The sequence below is a fragment of the Penicillium arizonense genome (assembly GCF_001773325.1).
Source record: "Penicillium arizonense strain CBS 141311 chromosome Unknown PENARI_contig010, whole genome shotgun sequence".
Classification (NCBI taxonomy): domain Eukaryota; kingdom Fungi; phylum Ascomycota; class Eurotiomycetes; order Eurotiales; family Aspergillaceae; genus Penicillium; species Penicillium arizonense.
Genome location: NW_019173287.1, coordinates 385,716 through 411,601, shown reverse-complemented (window position 1 = coordinate 411,601; position 25,886 = coordinate 385,716). Strand labels below are relative to the sequence as shown.

The window sequence follows — 25,886 nt, the reverse complement described above, 5'->3', positions numbered from 1 at the left end:
TTTGAACAACAAACTACTATTCAAATTGCCTGAACAGCCAATGGCTGATACGGCTCCTCCAACCATTCCATCTCCTCCCGCGACAACTGAACATCAAGAGCCTCAAGAGCCCCCTCAATCCGCTTCTCACTATTCAACCCAACAATAGGACAAGCCCCCTTACGCAACAACCAAGCCATGGAAAGCGCCCCCATCTCACACCCCTTCTTCCTAGCCAACTCCCCAACACGACGAACAATCTCCTCATTCTGCCCTCCAACAAACCACTTCTTAGTTTTCTCATCCTGGCCGGCACGCGCAGAAACCTCATTCCACGGCCGAGCCAACAACCCACGCGCCAAAGGACTCCACGGTATCAAGCCCACACCCTCGGCTTCACAGAATGGGTTCATTTCCCTCTCTTCTTCGCGATACAGTAGATTATATAGTCCTTGCATACTAACAAAGGATGTCCAATGGTTCATCTTTGCTATATATTGCAAACGTGCGAATTCCCAGCAGTGCATACTCGACCCACCCAGGTATCGCACTTTCCCCATCTGAACCAGGTCGTGAAGAGCGCGCATTATCTCTTCGGGAGGTGTTTCAGTGTCGAGTCTGTGCAGCTGCAGGACATCGATATACTCTGTATTCAGTCGACGTAGGGATCCGTCCACGGCATCGAATATGTGTTTCCGACTTAGGCCCATTTGATTCACCAGTGGGCCGTCGTTGACTGCTGGGTTTGGTCGTGCATCTAGATCGTCTTCGAGGACAGGATAGTAGAGTTTTGTCATGATCACGACTCGACTTCGTGGGATTGAGTATTTGGTAAGGGCTTTTCCAAGGATGGTTTCTGAGACTCCGTTTGAGTAGGTGTTTGCTGTGTCGAAGGTGTTGATTCCCATGTCGTAGGCCTTTTTTATCAGTGGGAGGGATTTCTCTTCGTCTAATACCCAGGGTGAGCCTTCCCAGCTGGGATTGCCGTATGTCATGCAGCCTAGGATTATTCTTGAGATCTTGAGGCCGCTTTTTCCTAGGTGTTGGTATTCCATTTTGCGGGGAGATGATTGTTTAGTGTCGCTTGAAATCGAGATTGAAGTTTGAATAGTCATTTTAGGTTTGGCAAAGTGGTATTTGGTGAAACTGGGATTTCGGTTCTTCCAAGATGGTTAGTTAAACTATTGGAGGTTATAGTTGCCCCGCCGAGTACTCGGACAGCTCTCCGCAGCATAAGCCATCAATGCAAATAGCCTCCAGGGAAAGGTAAGATCGCTACTTTACCTGAGAAGCCATGTCCTTTCGATTCTGAAACCGCTTGTTTATCATACAAGTCAACATAAACCATTTATAAATTCGTACCAATTACTCGAAGGTCAAATATCAGTAGACATCATTCCCGGGAACGTAAATTCCCCAAAGTCCGCCAACAAAAAGTCATCTACAGGTTCAACAAGTGATTCCCCTGGGAAAGTAAATGAGCTCAGCGGCGGTACATGAGCAGACTTGTGAATATAATCCATAGAGCCAACCGCGTGGCCAATTGACGAAGGTAAATGCCCATCCCCCTGCAACACACTAACACACTCACGTAACTTCCTCGTCAAACCAGGTGTCATTCTGCATATTGGATGTTGTTGAACAGCGGGGATATCCTGGAATAACTCAAGCACTTTCTGGATCAACTCATAATTCTGACCAGGCGCAAATGATAGCTGGCCGTGGTAGTTCTGAGTTACCTCTAACAGGAAATGACCGGCGAAGGCAATCATGATATGGAAATAGTGTGGCATTCCAATGAGACTCGGTTGAAGATCCTCATTGAGAATCATTTCAAAAATTGCCACGGCGGCTTCGTGGGCCATACTGGCCGCTGTCAGGAAATATGGTGGTATAGTCTCGCCGTTCAAGCCTTTGAACACCTGATGTCCGAGGTACAGCTTTCCAAAGTGGTAATGGAGCTGTAGGCCGCGTTTGGGAAAATCACCTATGCGTGGATCCGGCTTGAAAAGTGCAGAAAACTTGGCGAACCACCGATCTAGTTGGCGCGAATAGTGAATGATCTGGTTTGATAAGGATTGTGGCACTCGGGTTTCTTGATCCGAGCCAAGTAGGTCTCGAACTTGACTCATTATCACCAGCAAGGAAACTTGAGATATAATCCGTACATCACAGTCTGTCGTGTCTTCTCGAGCAAGAAATGTTTCTGCATTCAACGCAATTTCTTTATCGCAGCGGAGTAGCGGATCTCGATTGTGAAGAATAGAGAGGTGTTGATCAGAGATGAATGTTAGATACCAGAGTCTCACACGGTCTTCTAGTGCTGCAGTATCGTGTAGGGGCTGGGTAGTCCCATGACTGCCAGCTATCAAGCGATGATCTATTGGGACCGAGAGATGATCAAAGCTGCGATGAAGGCGCATGTCTGCTGCCCGACGGATGGCATCACTCGAGAGAATTCTCGAGGCATCTGACAGCCAGAATGAACTTATGCATAACGCACGAATGTGTTCGATATCGTGCTTCTCAAACAGCGACCGGGACACCAGACGGCGAAATTCGCGATTACATACTTCATAGACACGCTGTCCTTGAGGATCTTGCAATGCTGATACTGTGCAGATAGCAGCAAACAACACTGGGGATGTTGTATGGATCTGTTGAATGCTTTGGTAGCCACTGCATATCCCATACAGATATGGATCCAGCCGCGCAATGTATCGTTCCACCAGAATCTCTGCGATTGTAGCAGTAATGATCCCTTTGCTGACAAGGTCTTGAGGCATTGGGTTCTGCCTATGTCGTGTTGTACTCGGTGGCGTATTTTCCGAAGATCCTGGACTCCCTAGTTTGGCAATATCGAGATATGTATCGATGGGAGCGTGGACAGCAGACGGGGTATCCGGTGGAGATATCTCACAACCATCCAAGTCTTCATCATCTCGCTCTAGATCGTGATTCTCACTTCTCTTCTCGCCTACCTCGACCGGTTCCCCACTTGATGAAGATAACAGAGCTTTTGGTCGAGGAAGGTTGAGATGTTGGCAGATGTTGTCGAGAGTTTTGTGAATCCCTGACACATCACTTTGTAGAACCTCGGTATTCCTAGAAATCAATGAGCTTGGCTCCGATGGCTAGGATGGATGCAAGCAGTGCATTACTCACTTGACCTCCTCAACCAACGACTGCAGACTTTTGTTCAGAACACAGCTGAGATCTCGACGCCTACATCGCGTGCATGGTGGTCCATTGGTCATGTCACATTTGATCTATCCCTGTTAACCTCAACCCCTATCACACTCGACTCATCACATACCTTCTGCTTCCTACATGCACCGCATGCTGTGATCTTCCGGGTAATCCCCGGCAAAACGTCAAGCACGGCTGGCTCCTTCGAGTAACAAACATTTGAGGCCGGTAAGGTTTCCGGATCTTCGTCGGTCAAGGTCCGCTTGCGCTTCACCATGATTTCACTAGAGAGCAATCAAGGAACACAAAGTCAAGAAGGCACCGGTGAATACCCCGAGTTTATGAATTGAGAAGCGGGGGAGCCCTGTGCCCCGGATTGACGAAATAACCTCAATTTCATTCGCTGAGACCATCAGAAAATGCAGATCGCTTCATTCCCGGGACAATTCCCCACAACTGCTTTGATTGGGGCAATCCCCTCATCTACGCCTCATCTACGCCTCATCGGTGGAAAAGACTCCGGAAACCCGCCGATCTCGGACACTCGCCGAGTTACTATGAGGGAATTGCCCTGTCGCGTATTTCATTAAGTATAAGGAAAAACAGACAGCCGTATTCGCAGCTATTAAGCTTTCGTACAAGGATCTAATTACACCATGACTTCTACCGTGGCGAAGAAATCTACCATCATACCACCGGGGATCTACTGTCCGGTCATCTCGCTCTATAAACCTACACCCCGACAGGAAATCGATTACGACGCGTCATACAAATTCTTCTCGTACCTCATCCGCAGCGGTGTCGATGGCCTAGTACTTGCTGGAACTACTGCTGAAGCAGTTTTATTGTCTGCGGAAGAAAGGAAAGAATTGGTCAAAATTGCCAGGAAAGCAGCCGTGGATCTCGGTCGCCCAGACTTCCCTGTTGTCGCGGGAATCAGCGGCCAATCTACGAATGAGTCGATCAGGCTGGCAGAGGACGCATTGAGTGCGGGTGCAAGTTTTGGATTGCTGCTCCCGCCGAGCTATTGGGCCAAGGCAGTTACCAAGGATGCTATGCTTGGGTTTTATCGAGATGTCGCTGATGCAACCACACTACCCATTGTTATCTACAGTGTAAGACCCTCCACCTGCAGTGACATATTGGTTAAACCATTCGTCTAATGCGAAACAGTTCCCCGCAATGTGTAACGGCATTGATATGAACTCCGACACATTATCCGAACTCGCCCAGCATCCGAATATTGTTGGGGTGAAATTGACCTGCGGAAATGCTGGGAAAGTGACCAGACTCACCCAGGAGTATACCCATGAGCAGTTCGCCGTCTATGCTGGATCATCAGACTGGCTTATTCCTTGTCTTGCTGGTGGTGGGGGTGGTTGCGTTACTGGAATTGCCAATGTGTTCCCTAAATGTGTTGCGAAACTCTACTCCTCGTGGAATCAAGGGAAGACCAAGGAAGCGAAAGAACTACAAGGCCTGGTTGCTCAAGCGGAAAAGGCATGCAAGGAAGGTATTGCAGCCACTAAGTTTGCCACTGCTCATTTTGCTGGACCGATGGCTGGTATAACCGATCTGAAGGCCTTTTGGCCTCGGAAGCCATACGCTCCTTGTGGAGAAGAGAAATCGGCTTGGGTGGTGAAGGTGATGCAACATCTCGTGGAGGTAGAGCAGAGTTTTCCGGATGCAGTTTAGAAATTTGAGATATAGACATACCCTTCTTATTGGACGAAGTTGCAAATAAAAGCCTCATGAGCCAGTAAAAGAATCTCGCATACATAACTCTTGAGGTCCCTTGATTATCAGCGTTCCTTTGGCCCTGTACAATCCCGACACCCTTCTTGACTTGTTTACTGAATAGTGCCACATATTATAAGACAATGCAACACTACCAACGTAGAAAATGGTCAATTTTATATAATGAACAAGAATAAATATACAAGCTCATGCCTCGAAAAAGTCTTCTCGCAACTGCATATACTTGATCCGCTGCCTCCAAAAAGTAAATGCAACATGGATAGTCCCATTATCTTCCACCAGAATACTAGGATAAGACAACTCACGATTGAGCTTTTTCTCACTATTGTTAGTCAGGCAATACCCATCTCCTTCCTCTAGGGTCTTCCATTTCCAGGTAGCACCATTATCGTCACTCCAAGCAACAGACAACGGGGCCCTAGGCGCTCCCCAAAACGCCTCCTTCCCATGCTTGGTAGCCTGATTAGCTCTTGTGTCACTTCCGTCACTGATATCATCATAGAGACCATTCCTCCGACCGAGAGCATCCTGCTTTGACGAGTGGTTGTACACCAGAACTACCCGACCCGATGGAAGAACGTCATAACAGATACCTGCGTTCGGGTTCGGGAGGACAGTCTGCTTAGGCTCAATCCAGTCCAATCCATCTGAAGAAGTAGATAGGTAGACGCAGTCCGCCCACCGGCTTCGGAAAAGTCCGAGATAAGACCCATTCTTCAGTCGTTGAATGTTCATATGCACACACCCGTAGCTGCTTGGGATCTCCTTCTCGATCCAGGTCTTGCCCTCATCCTTTGATACCCGGATGCAAGATATATCATCACTCCCTAACCATCGTGTACCTGGCTCGGCGCGGCATTTGAAGATGGGGACAACCCACGCTCCATCCTGGAGTACGACGATAGGTTGGCGAATGAAGGTGCCCGGGTCACTAAAAAGGACGGCTGGCTCTGACCAAGCAGTACCGCTGTCGATGGAGATTAACTGTTTGACGATAGCCGAGTCTTGGTTCCCCGCCTCTTGGGAAGTGTACAACAGTCGGATTTCTCCATTCGAGGGATTACGGAAGAGGACGGGATTTTGTTCGCTGCGTGTGTGGTCGTGCGTCATTTTCACTGCTTCTGTCCAAGAACTATGTCCTGCTGGAAGACGGGACATGTAAATGCAGATATCAGGTCGACCTTCAATGCTTCCGCCGAACCAGGCGCAGAGTAGGTCACCATTTGGGAGCTGGAGGAGGTTGGAAGCATGACATTGTGAAGTGAGAGCAGGAATGTAGGCTTCAGAGTAGCTGTAGGGTCGGGTCGGTGATGGTTGAAGGGTTGGATCGAATTTCGGCCCTTCAAGCAGAGTCGTGGTAGTTGCCATGGTTGCTAGCTGTGATCAGAGGGTAGTGTAGATGCTTGAAACTGTCGGACGACAGCTGGCAAATATTTTATGACCCTTATCTTATCTGCATAGTTCTTCACCCCTAGCCCAAATGCGAAAGATGGTCCCACCCATCGGCTTGCTCCCCGAGATGTAGTTTTGAGGCTAAACTCCGGGGGACAGTCCGAATCCGATACTTCCACTCCACTCCCCCACTTCCCCATGGGGAACGCAAGGTGAAGGTCTCGGCATGCATAGCTACATTTTTGACGTGGGAAATACTAGTGACGTGTTTGGCTGAACACAAATTAACCTTGTCTATATATTGACCCGCACCTCTATCCCACCATTCGCGGTTTTTTTACTCTCGATCCCTACGAGGAATCCTCAGAGGCCTGTGATATATTTCAAATCATCAACGACTGTTGGGAATATCCTCCAAAGCTATCATGGCGGGAGGAACAAGCATTTGGTTTAGCAGCGAGGCGAAGACTGATCCGAGGGAGATTTTCAATCTTCGCCTTCTCTATCTGCTCGTTGCCGTTGCCTGGGGAGGATCCTTCTATGGATTTGACACAGGAAACATAGGTGGAATCTTGACGCTTCCGTCCTTCAGAAATGCATTCGGTTTGAACAACGTATCTCAAGCCGTGGAAGATGACCGCAAGGTAAGTTGACCTTCCCCACTGGAAGCAATCTTTGATAGATGATTGACAATTTCCAGGGAACAATCGCCTCCATGCTTGCAGCAGGTGGATCAGCTGGTGCCCTACTTGCTGCGCCAACGTCGGACTATATCGGTAGAAAATGGTCAGTCTTTGGCTGGGGCATCGTTTTTGTGATTGGTGCGGCATTGCAAATGATTGCCGATTATGAAGTACTTCTTGCTGGACGATTCATTGCAGGCATGGGAGTCGGTGCATCTTCAATGCTCACTCCCCAATTCCTGGCAGAGAACTCGCCCAAATCTGTGCGAGGATCGATGACTGCAACATACAATCTGATGATTGTGACCTCACTCATGTTGGCATTCTGGGTAAACTACGGCGTTGCGAAATGGTCTTTCCCAGGTGTTGAGCATGATGACGCCCAATGGAGATCGGCGATGGGAATTCAGATCATTCCTGGTGCCTTGCTCTGCCTGATGGTTCCGTTCGTTCCAGAGACTCCGCGATATTTGATCAATCATGGCAAGGCCGAGCAAGGTCTGAAGAATATTTGCAAATTGCGGAAACTTCCTGCCGATCATGAATATGTGCAGACTGAGTTCCGTGAGATCGAGGCTCAGGTTCGACATGAGCAGGAGTGCTTCGTGGGACATAACTATTGGATTGTGTTCAAGGATATCTTCACATCGAAGAGCAACTTCCAGCGCTTCTTCTTGTCGGTTATGTTATTCCTCTTCCACAAATTCACGGGTACTGACTCCTTGAACGTGGGTTCCCTTCATTCTTCCTAGTAGGTAGTCCTATGGCTAACGTGGCTCTCAGTACTACGCACCGGAGATTTTTGCCTTGATTGGAGTGAAGAGTGGCTCCTCCAGCTTACTTACCACCGGTGTATATGGAGTGGTGAAGACGGTTGCCACGATTATCTACGTGGGATACCTTGTTGATCGCATCGGTCGTCGGATTCCCCTTCTTATTGGAGCAACGCTTCAAGCCACGGCCATGCTATATCTTGCACTATATCTTCGCTTCACCGATACCACCGCAGATAGTGTTGGCGGAACTCCTGCCGGAGGTATTGTTGGGATTGTTTGGATATATATCTACGCGTTTGGATGGTCTTTCGGCCACTCTGTCGCTTGCTACGTGGTCGCAGCTGAAGTTTTCCCAACCAGGATTGTGAGTTTTCAACAAATATCTCATCTCAGTACAATGAATACTAACAGAGATAGCGATCATTCTGCATGGCTATATGTTTCTTCATCAACTGGATCGTCGACTATGGCATTACGCGAGCCACACCAAACATGATCACTGAAATGGGCTGGGGTGTATTCCTGCTATATGCAATGCTCACATATCTGGGGGTTGTATTTATATTCTTCTGTCTGCCAGAGATGAAAGGTCGGTCAATGGAGAGTATGGACGATTTATTCGAGCGCCCGTTGTGGACCATGTGGAAGCATGCGTACCCCACCGAGGAGGAGAAGATGAGACGCGATGTCCGAGAGGAGATGAACAGCAAGATTCAAGCTGTCAGGGACGATGGAAAGAATCATCGCGTCGAGCATGTGGAGACTGCTTAGTTTGACGCATGATTAATCATCTGCGTAATATGAGACGAGAAATGAACATTGCAATAACCTAAAAGCCTTTTGACTTTTTGCTTCATTAGTCGTAGGATGCGGTATTTCTCCGAGAGATCGGAGGGGTTACGAGTGCATCGACTTACGGCTTTCTCTCCGCTGTCTGGCTTAAACGGAGAGCTCCAGTGGCAGCGCGCTATACCCCGCAAGAGCTTGATAAAGCTAATGTAGTTTCCTGTGCTACGATCATAGGGGACTGAAACGCAATTCACCATGGCAGGACTTCAGAACAAAGCGTTCACCTTGAACACGGGAGCCAAAATTCCTGCAATTGGCTTTGGAACATGGAAGGCTGGCCCTGGCGAAGCGGCAGCGGCTGTGAAAGCTGCGTTCAAAGCCGGCTATAGACACTTTGTAAGTCTTTCCCCCTCTTATTAGCTTACTAGATTCAAGCTGACGTGTGGTGTGGATCTTAGGACTGCGCACCTTTATGTGCGTTTCTATTAAGATAAACGTCGCTCCTACATAACTAACATACGAATATAGATGGAAATGAAGCCGAAATTGGACAAGTGTTCAAGGAAACTGACGTCCCCCGAGAAGAATACTTCGTTACAACTAAGCTGTGAGCTACACTCCATGAGCACAAAGGAATCTAATCAAAGCTGATATTTCCACCCGAATCATAGCTGGTCCTCCGATCACCGCCGCATCACGTCCGCCCTCCAAAAGTCCTTAGACGACCTGTGTCTAGACTACGTCGATCTTTACATGATGCACTGGCCCGTAACGCTGCCCACCGCATCGCCAGAAACATACGGCAAGGAAGACCGTACCACACACGACCCCGACTGGGACTTCACAGACACGTGGCGTGAAATGGAGAAGCTGCTGGCAACCGGGAAAGTCCGGGCGATTGGTGTTGCGAACTTCTCGACCGTGAACCTTGAAAAATTGCTCAAGAGCTGCAACACTGTTCCTGCTGTGAATCAAACGGAGATTCAGCCCTTGCTTCCTCAGAAGAAATTGAATGCTCTCTGCACTGATAAAGGCATTCATCAAACTGCCTTTGGGCCGCTTGGAGGTAGTGGAAGTACGCTTCACACAGACCCCATTGTGAGTGGTATTGCAGATAGGAGAGCATGTAGCTCTGGGAATGTGCTATTAAGCTGGGGTGTGAAGAAAGGTTGGAGTGTGATTCCAAAGAGCGTCAATCCGGCGCGTATCGTGGGGAATCTGCAAAAGTGTTTCATGATGGACGATCAAGAAGTGGCGCAAATTGATCAGTTAGTCAACACGCTTGGAGAGAAGCGTTTCAATCGGCCTAACTGGGGGGCCGTGATCTTCCACGATGATCGAGAAAATGTGTAATGCGAAAATTGAAACATCCATATTAGCGAAAAGCTAGATACGAGACAGGTGTGTGTTTGATCAAATGTAATATGAAAGCTATATGTTATTCACACTACCAATTTCCTATCCTAGTTTCAAGACACACTTCGCGGCAGATCCCATTTCCCTGTCAACAAAAAAAGGCATTGCAACATAGCGTATGTTCATTCATTTTCCGGCTTAGGAGAGTTCGAGTATGGATCCCAGTCCATGTCAGCAGGAAACCCATCATCGGGTCCACGGTTCTGGTTGGATCTGTTGACGTTCACCATCTGAGGCTCAGGGCTACTATCACTTTCAATCGTAATAGCAGTTTCAGCATCGGTTCCCTGCATAACTGTGTCCGCATTGCCTTTCCGCAAGCCCGCAGGAAGCCTAGGAAATCCGAGGGTCGTCGAAAACGTTGGTGCTGGAATTTGACTTGCTTGTGGAGTTTGGGAGGGTCGTAGAACTCGCCGGGAACCTGTCACGTAGCTAGTGGTGCTTGCTGCGAGACGGGCGCGTTGAAGATCAGCATAACTAACTTCAGTTGGAAGGCGAATTGCCCCGGCAATTTCAGACGGTAACTCCCATTCCCGGTATGGCCAGTCTTCGATTGCGATCTCTTCAGGTGCGGGAAGTGGCGGTCTCAGTGATAGCTCTCTTGGACGGCCAATCTCCTTCTCGTACCAATACCACTCCCCCTCGGGAACTTGGCTGTCTGAGCTTAGTGCAGGCGAGGTCGAATTACATGGCAGTGACAAACGGACACGCTGTGATGCCGGTGGACTATCACCAGGATTTGGTGATTCTCTCTTGAGAGGGTTCGCTGAACTAGTAAGTAACGAGTCCTGTAATAACCTTGCAGACAGGGGCTTTGCAGGCGGAGGCTTCTGCGTGGAGGCAGGGTTTGTAGGCGGAGGCTTCTGCGTGGAGGTAGGCTTTGCACGCGGAGGCTTCTGCACGGATGTATAGAACGTAGCTGCTCGGTTCTGTGATTGTGGGAACGAGTCCAGTTGAGATTGGCGTATTTGGTTCTCAGTAGTTTGGTTCTCAGTGGGTCTGTTCGTGCGAGGACTGCTCGTATTCTGGTTATTTGGAGCCCAATGGCCACCACGGCGGTTCTGATGTTCCGAAAGGTGTGTGATTTGTCGTGAACCTGTCCGAAGCCTCTCCTCCACAAGCTTGTACTCTGGGAAGATGATCCTAAGTCTGGCTTCGCTGATAGGGTATGATCCATCTGGCCGCCTTCGTAGGTAAATCCACGCGTATTCGGGCTTCGACTCGTAAGCGAATTGGGAGGTTCGATAGAAAACTTCCCCGAAGTTTTTCATCTGTGCTTGGTCCCCGTTCTCTGCAAGGTTGTAGATCTCCTTTAACGTTAAGGTAGTCCTAAGCTTATTTACCATTGCAGGGAGAGGCCGCTCCTGTGAGTCAAAACTACCTATCCCAGGAATGTTTCGTGCCCGCTTAGGCTCTGGTTCCCGGCCAGTCAGTCGAACACGAGTTGACAGGGGAGGCGCCCTTGGCAGCGAAGGTCCCTGCGGAGGAGGCCCCGCGTTTATCTCTGACTTTCTCTCGAGCATAGCGTCCATGTCTGCTCCGGTGATTCCCCGCAAGGCACCTTGGAGTGTTGCCTGAGAGCCAGTTGTGTCCATTGTATGCGAACTTCCCATAGGCGTAGTATCCTCTCCTTGCGGCACGATCATGGTGCCACTTTCTGGAAGCTGTAATTCCTGGATCAACCGGTCGAAAGATCCGAGGTACCGCAGGTACATAAACTGAGACCTAATCCTATCCCCATTTGTCCCCTGGAAGGCCCCATTCCAGTGTCCCAGGGCATTTTCTTGGCTCTGTCCAATTGCGCTCACCGTAAACGCTAACGCTTCGATCTTAGGGGCATGTGCCTTCTGTAGGCACATCCCGATGTAATGACACACCGTTGCAACCTCTTCACGAGTGAAGCAAGTCGATCCATGTTTCCATTTCGCAAGGATAAACGTGGGATCCGGACGTTGGGCCATTTTGGTTCGATACTAGTAAAATCAAACGTGTTAGGACAAGAAATACCAACTGAGCTTTGCGAGGAAGTTCATAAACGAGAGAGAGTCTGCGCTCGCCATGAACCAAAGTAAACTTGCCTTCTCCGAGAATCGGAGGGAGAGTGAGGAAGAACGTGAGGGTAGCTGCTCTTCTGTAAAGGGAGATTAGACGAGAGAAAGAGTATTGTGTTGATGTGAAGAAATATGGGATGAAAAGGAAGCTTCCTCGCGGCAAGGATTCAAGCAAAGACCTACCTTGATTGGAGCGGAAGGTTGTTCGCGTTTGAGACACGAGAAAAAGGATATCCTGTCTGAATGTGAGATGAAGCTTGCTCGCGTCAAAGACCTGAGCAGAGGGAAGTCTTACCTTGATATGCTGAGAAGCTTTCTCACGATAAGGATCAAGGTAGAAGGTAGAGGAGAGTCTTCTCTTAGTGTGAGAGAGAAAGGTTAAAATGAAGGTCTTGTCTCATGAAGTGAGAGGGAATTTAAGCAAATCGTGTCTACCTTGATGGTGAAGAAAAAGTGAAGAAACATGTGATCTCGATTCAGATTTCAGATGCAAAGTAATAGATCTGTAACTTTCAATTCTTATTAACGGAACTAATCCACTTAATATTCGTCTTAGACTCTTGACCTTCATAGGCTCGTTACTAGTTTGAAAGATCATCGCTATCAAACCATTGCTGCATATCAGATGATGTGTATGCCCTCCTCCTCACTTGTATAGAGATTGATGTAAATAGAAAGTAGATGAATCCTTTTAGCTTTTAGAAGTAGAATATGCCTCATACAGCCCCGAGGTGGCTCTGCATATGACTTAGTTTCATCCATTCTTTACGATCAACGGAGTGACAACTATGAAATGCCTGCTCGAGATGAATTGGTGAATTCCACCACTGGAAATGCCCGGCAGGCCGAACATGAGGGGGCTTTTCAGAGCGAGTCTGTCGGTTCGGTTGAACATCTGCAAGAACGAATGGTGTCTTTCCTCAGAACTTGCGACTACATGGACACAGTCAAGGCTCAAATTCATGCGGAGTTCGGAAACCTGAGTTTCAATCTCCAGGATGTACGCTCTTTGGCCCGGAACAACAAGGAAGTGGGGAATATCTCAAGGAAGTGATTTCCGGCAGGCTCTTAGAGGAAACCACAATCTTGCAGAAGCTTGGGGATCTATCTTATCCCTCGATTTCCAAGATTCAAGAGGATTCTTCAGCCGTCTCCGTTGATTTTCTGTGTGACGACAGCTCTCCGAAGACGAATATTTGTACACGGGGCTACTGTTGCCTAACCTGGACCACCTGCCCTAGTGGAGATTTTGGGTCACGCACTTACCCATGATCTTCCCAGCACTCATAACAACCACCTTCACCAGCCGAGGTCACGGACAGTTTCAGTCTCGTCGTTATCAAGATTCCTTCTGTTTGTGTTTCCTATGAGCGTGATTCGTCCTGTGTGAATCCCACACGGGGGGAGGGGGAGGTCCCTCTGCCCACATCCCATCCGTTGCTCGAGTACCCACCTTCATCCGCGGACTCCACGGGCTACAATTGCATGGGAGCCGAAACGGTAGGTATAATGTGTTTATCAAACGAATTAACACATTGCTAATTCAACCTCTTTATAGGCGATCCCAAATCCCCACAATGCCTATATACTATCTAAGTGATATATTGTAGTGGGGGAACCCGTGACAGTGGCGTATTAGTGGCCTGAGGTATCGCAAATGCCTTAGGAAGCTTGCAAGCAGTCTTTTAGAGATAGCATCATCCTACCATCCTCAATATGACTACAGTTTTTCCACCAGATTCTTCTTTCATGACATAGCTTCATTTCTAGTGCGATAGCTACCTACAGAGACTGCTCTCTACGTCTGCACTGGACATGGGAGTGGTCGGCTGTGCTGTCTCCGTTGATATCGACCCGTCTGCTATGTCAGACTGCCATCGTGCTATCCCCATTTCAATATATATTTTGAGAGGGGACCCGAAAAAAGTGGAGTGGGAAGGAACATTTGGTAGGGGATGCATATTGCTCGGGCAAGCTCAGCGGGTCACCATGACCAAACCATAGCCCGTCTACAAGAAGGGCTAGAAGCTGTGAAACATGACCACGAGGCACTTTATGGGAAGCATCGTCCATCCGAGACACTAGTATTCATACAGTCGTCCAACAAGTGTCTTCCGCGCAGCGGAAGCGCGTTCAGAGCGATACATGACTTTTTCGTTCGAGCTGTTCACGAAGCACGACAGGCGGTGATAGTCATTAGCGGGTGGGATGGTTTGACAACAAACGGGACCGCCTTTACCGATATCTTTGATACACTGAAGAACTCTCTGAGCGCACACACGCACGGAACATTGAGAAAGCGTCTATTTGACCAGTTGCACCGAGCAATTGGGCCATCTGAAATGTCTAATTACGACAGCATTGTTTCTAACCCGCTGGCAACCCGCTACGTTGCTAAATTTAGGGCGATGTTAAAAGACCCCCTCTTATTGATATTCGGACCTCCTCCCTACCTGGCTAAGCCTAATTAGGGAAGGCGTAGTATGTGTATTTCACAGTGTCTTTTTTTAGTATAGTGACATAGCAAATACTTTTAACACTATTGGACAGACCGTTTTTTAGACCGTTTTTTAGACATCTTTTTAGACCCCCTATCACAAACCGAAGAGTAAGTCTATATCATCTTACTTTCTAAACATTGATTGATTGATTGATTGATTCATTCATTTCCGAAACTAGGTTTCAATGTTAATAATCATACCCACTACAGGACATAACTTAGGTGTAAGAACTCAATTGTAAATGACCCTCAGAAATCTTTGCCTTCCCCGCATGATAACCTGCATATTGTCAACAAACAAAGCTGTATATTTTGGCAGTTCATGGGACTTGGTGAGGTTCCCACCGAGCACGCTGCAGACGAGGCCCACGTTGATTTCGAAAATGCCAGGTCGTTTACCTGCGTCTTCAGCAAAGACACGTAGAAAGACGTGTCTCGGTGTCTGAGAGGAACCCTCTCCATAAGGGCATTTATCAGAATCCACTTCATTGATCTTATACAAGAAGTGCCGGAGCGCAATACGCATTGACCTCATTTGTATCATGATCGAAGACCGTGGCATCGACAGGCATTCGTACAAACGTAAGGTCTTCTTACCTGGCCACTCTACCAAGCGATTTGTGGGCTGAGCGGTCCTCTCACTCTCCCACTGCTTCCTCCAGCGGTCACCTCCCGCAAATTCGAGGGCCGTGCATTTCGCATTGCCATCGGCAGCTTCATTGCCAGGCGCAGCTTCATTGCCAGGCTCCCAGACGTGTGTGGGGATCCAACGGAGGGTAACAAATGTCGTCAAGGTTTAGGTAGGTAAGCGACGCAAATGGCCCAGTTATGCGTGCAATACAATAAGGTGGATTGTATGAAGAGACTGAACGCTGGTCCTTCCTGGGACCAGCGAAAATTGCTTATGTACAGACTGGCCCATTCGTGGGCGGTGAGGTCCTGGATCATCGTACGTCCTAAGGCATCGCTATGCCTTAGGCGTCGTCGACCTCCTTAGTTAGGTAGTGGTCCTAATATTATCCGCCGCCTTAGAGACCACGTCCCTAGGGTCTTGTACTGGAATGGGTCATTCCTATCGGCCGCGTTGGTCTATTAACCATGTAGGGCAAAAACCTCCGTCTTTAGGAGGGAAATTCCTATATAGGAAAAGGTATCTAACGCCGACTGGGTCATTTCAGCATGGATGCTTCTGTATAGGAAGTGGCACATCCACGTGGTAGTGGTAATATGTAGGAAGTATGTGATTAGTGTAATGAGAAGGGTCGTTCCGGTAAGCTTTTGTGACTGTCAGACTTGCTGCCTATAAAAGGACCCTTTTCATACTTCATTCCTCTTCTTTCTCCCTAACTGATATGCTTGCAACCGTAGTGAGTGTCCCTTCTCTCATTGTTTCCTAAGATGCTGCATTATTAACTAAGGTATCTAATGCCTTATCATCGACTAAGGCATCTAAGATACTGGAGGTGCTCAGTCTAAGATATCTTGACGCGTTTTAGATACTTAGTTTTAAGGTATCTAAGATGCTAGAGGTGCTCAGTTCTAAGATATCTTAATATATTTTAGATACTCAATTGTAAGGTATCTTATTTATCCCCTTCTTTAGGGAGATCGTCCCTAATCTTGATATTTGCTAACTATCCTATTTAGAATATACCGCATATCCGTTTCCGCTCGTCCGACGACGAGGAGGACTTCCTTCACGACTCTGCTCGACAACGTCGTGGCGCTTCCTAACTAGCCCAACCCGATAATAACCGGCAATCTCGTGGCCCTATCCAGCAGGCCCAGCCCAAGTATTTAGATCCACCCTTCTTCCAAAGCAATACTTCTAGAGGTGTCCACCCTCCAATGCTCCGTTCTTTCGGTTTCTTAGCCACTTATTTCGGAAGTGAATCCTCCGTCGCAATTGTCGATATAGCTGAACCGAAGCACCAAGCATGGCAATGCCAGGGTTGCATGGGTTATACCCAACCAAGCAGAGTTTGGCCGAGCACCTAAGGATCCAGCATACTTCTTCGAAATCATGTACACGTTGCGAGAAGATATTCACCAGGAAGTCCTCGCGAAGGCTTCATGTTCGCACCTGTGGATATGGATTTTCCAAAAAGAATGCACTAGACAGGGAGCCATTGCCATGTCTTGTGTGCAAGAAGCCGTTCCCGAAAGTTGCAAAATACAATATCCACGTCCGATTGTGCAAAGCGCGAGGTCTCCGCGACGAGAGGAGGCAAGACATCAAATGTCACAAATATCAGCCCGGGAACAATCACAACTCTTCCCCTCCGGGTACTCGTCAGACAAACTGCCAGGGAGGGGACGTCTCGGAAGAGACAATGGAGAACAAGATTTGTGACAAGTGTCACCGAATCTTCAAGTCCAAGGCTCTTCGTGAATCGCATGGTCAGTGTGATGGGGTCAGGAAGCGCGCCGATATCTCGATCACCCTTGAATTCCCTCCACTACACACTGACATGGAGATCTGTGATGTTTGCTATCATGATCAGTGTATACTTACATATTACTAAAACCATCAATTATTAGGAAGCGAATACATGGAATTACTTCGCATCATATCTCTGCTGCCATCTAGAATTGCGCGAAAGAAATTCAAATTCTTCCGTAGAAGCTGAGAGGGCTCATCTGAGCATCGGAGACGGTAAGATAAGGAAAATGCGTGGATTCTGCCATAATGGTTCCTCGACTCCCCCGTACAACAGGAACAGGGTGTCCACTCTGACGTAGGGATAATTGTGTGTGGCTGGGCACTCAAAATCTGCGCTGGGATGCGCAACGTGGGTCTGAGGTTGCGATTGTTAGTGGTTTTATGACCACCATAGTGTGGTCTATCTACTTCAAGTTTGCTTTTTTAGTAAAATCCAGCTTATACAATATCGAGCTTGCGATGTGACGCTCTCGGTAGTAGCTATGCGTATTATTCCGCATAATTCCGGTGCATAACCAGGGCGACCAAGCATCATGGGTGTTTTGATATTGAGAACTTCAATTGTTTTTTCAGGCATAACGTTATATTATATCACACACCTATCAATGCATAGAAACAAAGCTATCAAGTACTGGGTCATTGCCCGGGTGATCGGAATTTAGTGGCAACCGTGTGCTGCCGAGTGGCTCCCGCATTGGCCGCGAAAAGTTTTCGGGTTCGGGCCCATCCCTTTGAAATCTTTTCTCCTCTCTCCATCCTCCACCAAGGCTTCAAGTGACCTTAACTCTCCTCTCTTTCTCTTTTATTCTCTTTCTGCTTTTTTGTTCTCCATATCAAAATGGCCGCTACTACCACCCCTGCCCCTCAGATGGGCGCTGTCGACTTCTATGGACGTATTTCATTCGCTGGTGCCATGTATGTCCGGGTTAACACCTCAAGAGCATCAAGAACAATATCTAATTTGTTTTTAGGTGCTGCGCTATCACGCATGGAGCCGCAACGCCCCTCGACGTGTAAGTTATTCGTTATTTGAAGCGATTTGAAGCTATATACAATCGCCGGAAACAAAGGCGGAACTTTGACTAACAGCGGATCGCGTACAGCGTCAAGACCCGTATTCAGCTCGACCCTGCCACCTACAACCGTGGCATGATCGGTGGTTTCCGCCAGGTCATCCAGAACGAGGGTGCTGGCGCTCTCCTGACTGGCTTCGGTCCCACCGCTGCCGGTTACTTCCTCCAGGGTGCCTTCAAGTTCGGTGGATACGAGTTCTTCAAGCAGCAGTCCATCAACATGCTCGGCTACGAGACCGCTAAGAACAACCGCACTGCTGTCTACCTTGCCTCCGCCGGTATCGCCGAGTTCTTCGCTGATGTCGCCCTTTGCCCCCTTGAGGCCACCCGTATTCGTCTCGTTTCCCAGCCCACCTTCGCCAGCGGTCTTCTCCCCGCTATGGGCCGTATCATGAAGGAGGAGGGCATTGGTGCCTTCTACTCCGGATTCGGACCCATCCTGTTCAAGCAGTAAGTCAATTTTTCGGGATTTTTATATCTGACCTATTTTGTGCTAACGCGGTTCTCACAGGGTCCCCTACACCATGGCCAAGTTCGTCGTCTTCGAGAAGGTCTCCGAGGCCATCTACGCTCAGTTCGACAAGAGCACCCTCTCCGACGGCTCCAAGACCGGTATCAACCTCGGCTCCGGTCTCGTCGCTGGTCTCGCTGCCGCCGTCATCTCCCAGCCCGCCGACACCATGCTCTCCAAGATCAACAAGACCCAGGGCGCTCCCGGTGAGGGAACCGTCACCCGTCTCGTCAAGATCGCCAAGGAGCTCGGTATCCGTGGCTCCTACGGTGGTATTGGTGCCCGTCTGTTCATGGTCGGCTCCATCACTGCTGGTCAGTTCGCTATCTTCGGTGACATCAAGCGTGTCCTCGGCTGTGGCGCTGGTGTCGAGATCGGCAAATAGATCATTCGGGTATAATAGAGTCTGGAGGATAATAGAGACTGCCCTTAGAATTCCCTTTGTTTTACGCCTTGTCCATCCCCCACACACGATGTACATTACTTTGTCTCAATTTTTTCAAGAACAGCCTCATCTTATTTTCACATTACCAATTATTTCCTCTGTATTCGTACTTATTCGTAACATAATAATTCCTGCTCTGCCTTCTGACATCAGGGCATGGGTGCGACTAGCAACTTCTAAATCCGAAGTCCTGTCGACCATCTTGCAAGCATCTTGTCGGCGAACAACAGGCCGCTTCAGCGAAGGAATTACGACCGTCTTATGATCAAAATCAGTTGCATAAAGTGTTCTGACGCCTCTAATTGAGGATTCAAGGGTCCGGACATACAGAAAAAGATGGGCGTTGTAGGCGCCGATGAGTACCGCATTACCTGCGTTGCTACTACATGCAAACAATGATCATCCACACCGGAAGCGGCCAGTGGATCACTTAGCTACCATCAAACAGTGGCTAGATTTGACAGCTATCAGTCCCGTGGACATGCTGTTCCCATCCTTACATATGAGTTTATGGTCAACAACCTCTTATAAAGTGATATCGCGGACAGAAAACCCATCCACACCAAGTCCGTCTTCTTTTTCCACCACGAACGAATGGTACCCGGTGTAATATCCATATCCCTCAACTCGGGCTCTGACACTCCGCTGCCCTCTGTCTCCCTCGGCCTCATCAAACACAGACCCAACAAAACCAGAAAGGCCATTATACGCTCGAGTCACTAGAGAATTATAGACTCTCTTCTCTCCAACGGACAAAGCACCCTTGGCACGTGCTAGGGCCACTCTTGCAGCGACACAGCCACCAGTCGGAGAACGATCAATCTGTTGATTAGCGAAGAAATATAGACCTGTTTCTTCGCTAGTTGCGTCCAGTTGGGCACGAGAGGCTGCAGATCCCTCTGACGCATCAACCTGTCCCAAGTTTCTATCTGTGATCATGATGCCATACAAGAACCCTGGCTTCCCGGTCAAGATATCTTTAGTGAGGTATTCCAGATCGGGGTTGGCGACCACCGCTTGCTTCAGCAATTTGGTTGCAATGTCCATCTCTTGGAGTTTGACATCATCCAAGCCACCAGGGAATCCTAGTTCTTCTGAACTGATCATACCATAGTACGCACCCCCATAGGCAAAATCTACCGTAACAGACGCTCTTCCTTTCAGCTCCGGCCACTGGTACTTCTCAGACAATGGAACTTCCAGAGAGATAGCAGTCGCAAACGAAGGCACTGAAATGAATGACACAGGCCTCGAAGGATCCGACTTCCCAGATTCCAAAGTCGGAACAGAAACTTGAACAACACCACAAGGAACATGCAAGTTAAGCGCGGTTGTACCAGAAGCGGCATCATATTTCAACTGCTTCCGACGCGGGAAAATACTCTCATCAACATCAACAAGGAACCTCCCCAGCGCGATCGTCGCATGGCCACACATAGTCGAGAAGCCTTCATTGTGCATGAACAAGACTCCAATATCAGCTTCTCCGGAAGCGACCAGCTCTGTTTCTGGACGTAGAATCGCGCCGTACATATCATAGTGACCGCGGGGTTCGAGCATCAGCACCCGTCGGAATTGATCAAATTGGCTTTTGGCTTGGGCGCGCTGTTCGAGCAGCGCCCCTGTCAATGGTGGGATACCTTCCCATATAATTCGAGTTGGTTCGCCTGCAGTGTGCATCTCTACGCAGGTTATTGGTTTGATAGGGCCCGCGGATTCGAGGGGGCGTATAGCTTCCATGATACAGGCAAATTGTATAAATTGAATCAGAGCTCAACCGATGGAATTGATTATTTGAGAACGCAAATGGTAGTGGTATCAAGTGCGTTGATTTTTGGAGATGCGGAGTCTCCCCTGGAAGCGGTGCTGGCGCGTATCCTTACCTGAAGAGGTAAGTGGGCAGATAAGTGGGCGGATGTCGAACATAAGGCGTGAATAAAAGCTGCATATGTTTCCGCTAAGATAACATGTCTTTGCTTCAATACTTCATATACCAAGCTTGGAACTTTGTGTTCGCTCACTGTCAATCAAATGCTTCCGTTATCGTATTGCAACGCGTACGGTGCTAATTGCGTTCAGATACATCGTTCCGGTAAGCTTTTATGGGGTATTCCGGTAGGGCTAAGCAGTAGTTATATCGAATGTTTGCTTGTTGACTGTGCTAGCAATTGCTATTAGACTTGTTGCCTATAATAGGACCCTTTTCATGCTTCATGATTCTTCCTCTTCTCTCTCCCCAACTAATACGCTTGCAACCATAGTAAGTGTCCCTTCTCTCACTGTTTCCTAAGATGCTGCATTATTAACTAAGGCATCTCTGATGCCTTATCATCGACTAAGGCATCTGAGATGCTGGAGGTGCTCAGTTCTGAGGCATCTAAGGCATCTCATTTATCCCCTTCTTTAGGGAGATCGTCCTTGATATTGACATTTGCTAACTGCCCCATTCAGAACATGCCGCATATCCGCTTCCGCTCGTCCGACGACGAGGAGGACTTCCTTCGCGACTCCGCTCGACAACGTCGTGGCGCTTCCCAACAGGCCCAGCCCGACAACAACCGGCAATCTCGTGGCCCTGTCCAGCAGGCCCAGCCCGAGTATTTGGATCGACCCTTCTTCCAAAGCAATGCTTCTAGAGGTGTCCACCCTCCAATACTCCGTTCTTTCGGTTTCCTAGCCACTTGATTCGGAAATGAATCCTCCGCCGCAATTGTCGATATGGCTGGGATCCGAAGCACCAAGCATAACAATGCCAGGGTTGCCTGAGTTATACCCAACCAAGCAGAGTTTGGCGGAGCACATAAGGATCCAAGCACCCCTGGCTACGTGATAGGTGCCCGGCGAGTTGTGCGACCCTCGTAAACTCCAGAAGCAAGCCAAATCCCAACGCCAACGTTCTCGACAACCCTCACTGTTCGGAGCTCGAGGGCTGGAATGGACTGGGATTCACACTCGAGCTCTCCTAAGCCGGAAAAAAAAATGATTGAACGTGCGCTATGTTGCAAAGACTTTTTTGCTGACAGGGAAATGGGATCTGACGGGAAGTGTGCCTTGAAATTGACAGTATGGCAAGCGTTTCTAGTTAGCTGTCATAAACAACATTTTTACCAATATCTAATTCCATAGTGTGGGTAGATCGATTATCCTATTGAACGCAAAAAGTGTAATCAGCTACTGTAGGCTGCTAGTCGGCTCCACTGCTGCACTTGCTGTTGGCCATCGACAGCCCTATAGCTTATATGTTTTTGTCTAAAAAACATTACATGTTGTAGCTTTAATTAACCTACTGTTATACTGTAACGTCTATTAAAGTACTGTAAATCGCGTGTGGGTCCAGGGCCAGGCAAGTAGCCTAGCCCAGGGGTCCCACAAGTCTTCAAGACGCTGATCATCTCGAGAGAAGACAAAACACAGACTCTGGCACCGTCGAGACGCAAATATAGCACCTGTATGAACCCTACGAATCTACTGGTCCCATCGACCAAGCTTGCAAGACCGACCTACCAACACTGAAGGCGGATCCAGAACTTCAATGTTTCGGTTTCATTTCCCAAATGCTTACAGGGGTCTTCCTCATCACGATGAAACACCCTAGAAAAATTTAGTAGCTTCACGTTGATAAAGCTTGTGGTAAAGCAATAAATGCTTCTTGTTCCGTGTTGGCGTGATTGTCACCATGTAAAGCCTTCATCTCCGCCCACCATTGAAGATTTATTCATTACAGTCCATCCTCAGTCGGCATAACTCCCAGCAGCAAAGCTCCGATCCTCCAAAATGCGTTACAGCTACGCACTCGTTCCTCTCGTTTCCGCCATGCAGGCCATGGCCATCGACCCCGACACATGGTACTTTGGAAACAGTCTGTTCTATCTCGGTCCCCCTTCAGGAAACTCTGCCATCACCAAGGCGACCTATTCTATTGTCCCTCCAACAGTTCCCTCCGGCGCGAAAGTATCCAACACCAAAGATCAAGTCTGGGTTTCTGTCTGGGTTGGCGCGTCTTCGTCTGCCGGCGACGACAATACCAATCTATATCAGCCGATCTTCAACTGGTCCCTGGACCAGGAGTCTCAGTACGTGGAATTTGATGAGACACCATCGGATGAGAGAAAGGGAGGTTTTACTGACTGTGCATGTAATATAGGGGTTGTTCCGCATCTGTTGATGAGTGGTGTGTCGCAGCGAGCACTTTTACCCCATGTAAGTAACTAGAAAACCCGTGCTGTGAGAGCCACTCTTTATGCAACCGAACAAGCTGACCTGATATCTTTTGCATTAATAGCCGGTCAACTTGGTCAGCCCTATGTGACAGTCCCTAACAACACACCAGTGGACTTCGAAAGTGAGTTACTTCTCTTTTAAACGTGCATTTATCACCCAACAGAACATTAGTTCTAATGTTTAACTCACCCCCAGTCGCTGTCGAGAACGAGAAGGTTGTCCAAACTGTCATCATGGACGGAAAGGTCGTGTCGAAGGAAAGCGATGGTGAGTGGAATAATCGAGACTCGCTGAAAACTTCGCTCGACTAACTAGCAACCTCAGCCCTCGACTCCCCCCTCAAATACCTGTACTCTAGCAATGAGTGCTACACCGGCTCTGGAAACTGTGGCTCGCTTGCAGGTTACTGTAAGTCCTTCTTTCCGCAAAGAAACTCACGAGGTGATGACCTAACACGTAACAGATATCAACAACCTGACTGTCACCTTGAGTGCGGCCGACAGCAAGTTTGACCAGGTGATGGCCCTCAATGGTGTCACTGATGATGGCTTTACTTCCTCGGATGGTGGCCTGACCTGGCACACCGAGTGGGTCAAGGTTAACAGCGTTGACTTTGATTCTTCTTCTGCCGTTAAGAGCGACTTCAGCAGCTCTTAAGGCTCCTTAGTGGTGGTGGCTAAATTACTGGGATGTATACTAGTCTAACGTGGTAGCAGGAAAAGCCATCGAGCCTGCCGTGGCTTATACAAGCATCTTGGGCAGGAAGACCGGACTTGTTCATATCAACATATAACTATAGACTATCATTCATAGCACATATCGGAAGTTCGGGTTCTGCGAATCTATTAGCAATTTATCAAAAACCAAGTCAGAAAGCTGACTACTAACCTCGAAATCCGTCAAATCGGCCGACTCATCCACTTCCAAGGGAGCCCCAGACTCATTCGCAGCTGCTGCAGCGGCATCCCTCTGTTTATTTCTGCGGGCCAACAGCCACCGTAGACAGACAGTCAAAGCAGCCTGTGCAGAAGAACATGCAAGGAGAACCTTACAACCGGTCTGATAGATGGGTGCTTCTTTCGCGAGGAACGCGTGTGGCCCTATGATATTACCAGCACAATAGGCCAGGAATACGAAAGCAACACCGGTGGAGCGCTTCGTATATCCACCCAGATTTGTGGCGGGCATCTGCAGCGCCAGGACTAGGGAGCAGACGTAGGCACCGACGATGTAATAACTGAATAGCACGCCGACCTTGTGCGTGGCATGGTCCAGCTTCCACATCAGAGCGATACCAATGATTGTCGGGATGAGGTACGCGAACATGACGATGGTACGGTAATTGGCAAATCGAGATGCAAAGTATGTTCCTGAGAGGACCCAGACCACTTGGAAAGCGCCAAAGGGAATACCCAGTGCGACTGTAGTAAGTGAGTCGTGGGTTAGGCCCTTGATGATCAGCTTGCTGAAGTTGGCGATTCCACCGTTGACAACCTCATTAAACAGAGTGAAAAAGAACAATATCCAGACCTGGGGATCGACCAGGGCCTCGCGGATCTGGTTCCACTTGATTTGGTGGTTGATAATACCAGTGCGGCCAAGACGTCCACGACCGATGAGTAGAGCCTTGTCTTCCAGATTAAAGCGCTTTGCGGAGAGGACGTCACCGGGAAGAAAGAAGAGCATAACGATACCCCAGCAAACAGTGATGCCTCCAAGGATGAGGTAGATAGCTCTCCATACGGCAATCGTTTTGATTTGACCAATACCAAACGTGAGGACTCCACCGACCATAGCACCAACTCCGTTACAACTGTAGAAGACACCAGCGCGAAACGGTTGTTGGGAGCGTGTATACCACATGCCAATAATCATCATAAAACAAGGCGTTATTGGAGCTTCGAAAACACCAAGAAGAAAGCGGCAGATAGCCATGCCGGTAAAGGAAGAACAGGAGGCAGTAATCATGAGCATAGCGCCCCAGGCGACAATGTTGCATGAGACGACTTTGGCGAGGTTGGTCTTCTGCGCTAAGACATTCCAAGGGTATTCGGCGACGAGGTAGGCAATATAGAAGATACTGGCTAGCCAACTGTATTCGTTGCTTGACATGTGTGTCGACTTGAGGAGGTCAAACACCGCAGAGTAAGCCAGTGCGGATTTGTCGATGTATTGAAGCATGTAGGTTCCTGCAAGCAAGGGGAGCAAAATAAGATCTACTTTGCGGACCACGGCCTTGTTGCGTGCTTCATCGTCCAATAGGCCTTGAACGTCTTCATCGGTGAATCCATGTTGACGCAGGAAGACCTCGCCCTCGTCAAGGTCTGTGATAACGCCAACTTGGACGTCTTTCTCGTCGACAGAGTCTACCACGGGTTCTTTTTTGGTTACCTCCATGGCATCAAGTTAGTAGATTGATCAATGAAATGTTGAGATAGTTGAAGGAGCTGAAGTCAGAAGGGTTCGCATACGAGAACCAAATTCCCCCAGGGCCTTTTAAGCTCGACGGTTTGGCGTTATCTATACTTTCTAGAAACGGGACCATGGTGCGGAGCATCGCTGGGCATGCCATTCGGACTTTGGCCGAACGTGATAAGAGAGTTTCGGAATCATGTCAAGCAAGCCGAACTATCTTTTGAGATAAACATCCCGTGTCTCCA

The 25,886-nt window shown here is 48.6% G+C and overlaps 13 protein-coding genes across 13 annotated transcripts; 7 read left to right on the top strand and 6 right to left on the bottom strand.

Annotated features, from left to right (window-relative positions):
• Positions 1-20: 20 nt before the first annotated feature.
• Positions 21-1,034, bottom strand: PENARI_c010G02813 (aldo/keto reductase; the record flags this gene model as incomplete). The annotated part of the gene is made up of 1 exon (XM_022632168.1): positions 21-1,034. One exon carries the CDS (start codon positions 1,032-1,034, stop codon positions 21-23), a length of 1,014 nt encoding a protein of 337 aa, XP_022487924.1.
• A 321-nt stretch (positions 1,035-1,355) lies between these two features.
• On the bottom strand, positions 1,356-3,445 carry PENARI_c010G08428 (uncharacterized protein; the record flags this gene model as incomplete). Its single annotated transcript, XM_022632331.1, has 3 exons — positions 1,356-3,084; positions 3,145-3,248; positions 3,296-3,445. The coding sequence occupies 3 exons, from the start codon at positions 3,443-3,445 to the stop codon at positions 1,356-1,358; spliced, it is 1,983 nt and encodes a 660-aa protein (XP_022487753.1).
• Positions 3,446-3,824: 379 nt separating this feature from the next.
• On the top strand, positions 3,825-4,863 carry PENARI_c010G01823 (dihydrodipicolinate synthase family protein; the record flags this gene model as incomplete). The annotated part of the gene is made up of 2 exons (XM_022632140.1): positions 3,825-4,283; positions 4,342-4,863. The coding sequence occupies 2 exons, from the start codon at positions 3,825-3,827 to the stop codon at positions 4,861-4,863; spliced, it is 981 nt and encodes a 326-aa protein (XP_022487960.1).
• Positions 4,864-5,112: 249 nt separating this feature from the next.
• On the bottom strand, positions 5,113-6,294 carry PENARI_c010G01440 (sialidase family protein; the record flags this gene model as incomplete). The annotated part of the gene is made up of 1 exon (XM_022632128.1): positions 5,113-6,294. The coding sequence occupies one exon, from the start codon at positions 6,292-6,294 to the stop codon at positions 5,113-5,115; it is 1,182 nt and encodes a 393-aa protein (XP_022487731.1).
• Positions 6,295-6,743: 449 nt separating this feature from the next.
• PENARI_c010G03852 (sugar porter family MFS transporter) lies at positions 6,744-8,548 on the top strand (the record flags this gene model as incomplete). The annotated part of the gene is made up of 4 exons (XM_022632203.1): positions 6,744-6,962; positions 7,019-7,729; positions 7,785-8,141; positions 8,195-8,548. The coding sequence occupies 4 exons, from the start codon at positions 6,744-6,746 to the stop codon at positions 8,546-8,548; spliced, it is 1,641 nt and encodes a 546-aa protein (XP_022487708.1).
• Positions 8,549-8,821: 273 nt separating this feature from the next.
• On the top strand, positions 8,822-9,919 carry PENARI_c010G12342 (uncharacterized protein; the record flags this gene model as incomplete). The annotated part of the gene is made up of 4 exons (XM_022632454.1): positions 8,822-8,962; positions 9,025-9,040; positions 9,095-9,173; positions 9,238-9,919. 4 exons carry the CDS (start codon positions 8,822-8,824, stop codon positions 9,917-9,919), a joined length of 918 nt encoding a protein of 305 aa, XP_022487889.1.
• A 185-nt stretch (positions 9,920-10,104) lies between these two features.
• On the bottom strand, positions 10,105-11,943 carry PENARI_c010G04340 (uncharacterized protein; the record flags this gene model as incomplete). Its single annotated transcript, XM_022632215.1, has 1 exon — positions 10,105-11,943. One exon carries the CDS (start codon positions 11,941-11,943, stop codon positions 10,105-10,107), a length of 1,839 nt encoding a protein of 612 aa, XP_022487920.1.
• A 3,132-nt stretch (positions 11,944-15,075) lies between these two features.
• PENARI_c010G07036 (uncharacterized protein) lies at positions 15,076-16,267 on the top strand (the record flags this gene model as incomplete). Its single annotated transcript, XM_022632282.1, has 3 exons — positions 15,076-15,115; positions 15,196-15,287; positions 16,181-16,267. The coding sequence occupies 3 exons, from the start codon at positions 15,076-15,078 to the stop codon at positions 16,265-16,267; spliced, it is 219 nt and encodes a 72-aa protein (XP_022487775.1).
• Positions 16,268-17,814: 1,547 nt separating this feature from the next.
• PENARI_c010G05727 (uncharacterized protein) lies at positions 17,815-18,945 on the top strand (the record flags this gene model as incomplete). The annotated part of the gene is made up of 4 exons (XM_022632260.1): positions 17,815-17,891; positions 17,948-17,989; positions 18,080-18,499; positions 18,561-18,945. The coding sequence occupies 4 exons, from the start codon at positions 17,815-17,817 to the stop codon at positions 18,943-18,945; spliced, it is 924 nt and encodes a 307-aa protein (XP_022487765.1).
• A 585-nt stretch (positions 18,946-19,530) lies between these two features.
• On the bottom strand, positions 19,531-20,685 carry PENARI_c010G09918 (putative proline racemase; the record flags this gene model as incomplete). Its single annotated transcript, XM_022632378.1, has 1 exon — positions 19,531-20,685. One exon carries the CDS (start codon positions 20,683-20,685, stop codon positions 19,531-19,533), a length of 1,155 nt encoding a protein of 384 aa, XP_022487943.1.
• A 160-nt stretch (positions 20,686-20,845) lies between these two features.
• Positions 20,846-21,690, top strand: PENARI_c010G11298 (uncharacterized protein; the record flags this gene model as incomplete). The annotated part of the gene is made up of 2 exons (XM_022632423.1): positions 20,846-20,896; positions 21,457-21,690. 2 exons carry the CDS (start codon positions 20,846-20,848, stop codon positions 21,688-21,690), a joined length of 285 nt encoding a protein of 94 aa, XP_022488055.1.
• A 1,089-nt stretch (positions 21,691-22,779) lies between these two features.
• PENARI_c010G04549 (uncharacterized protein) lies at positions 22,780-23,883 on the top strand (the record flags this gene model as incomplete). Its single annotated transcript, XM_022632223.1, has 6 exons — positions 22,780-23,078; positions 23,150-23,205; positions 23,288-23,347; positions 23,422-23,493; positions 23,551-23,634; positions 23,690-23,883. The coding sequence occupies 6 exons, from the start codon at positions 22,780-22,782 to the stop codon at positions 23,881-23,883; spliced, it is 765 nt and encodes a 254-aa protein (XP_022487838.1).
• Positions 23,884-24,033: 150 nt separating this feature from the next.
• Positions 24,034-25,623, bottom strand: PENARI_c010G11167 (putative MFS transporter; the record flags this gene model as incomplete). Its single annotated transcript, XM_022632420.1, has 2 exons — positions 24,034-24,060; positions 24,115-25,623. The coding sequence occupies 2 exons, from the start codon at positions 25,621-25,623 to the stop codon at positions 24,034-24,036; spliced, it is 1,536 nt and encodes a 511-aa protein (XP_022487826.1).
• Positions 25,624-25,886: the final 263 nt, after the last annotated feature.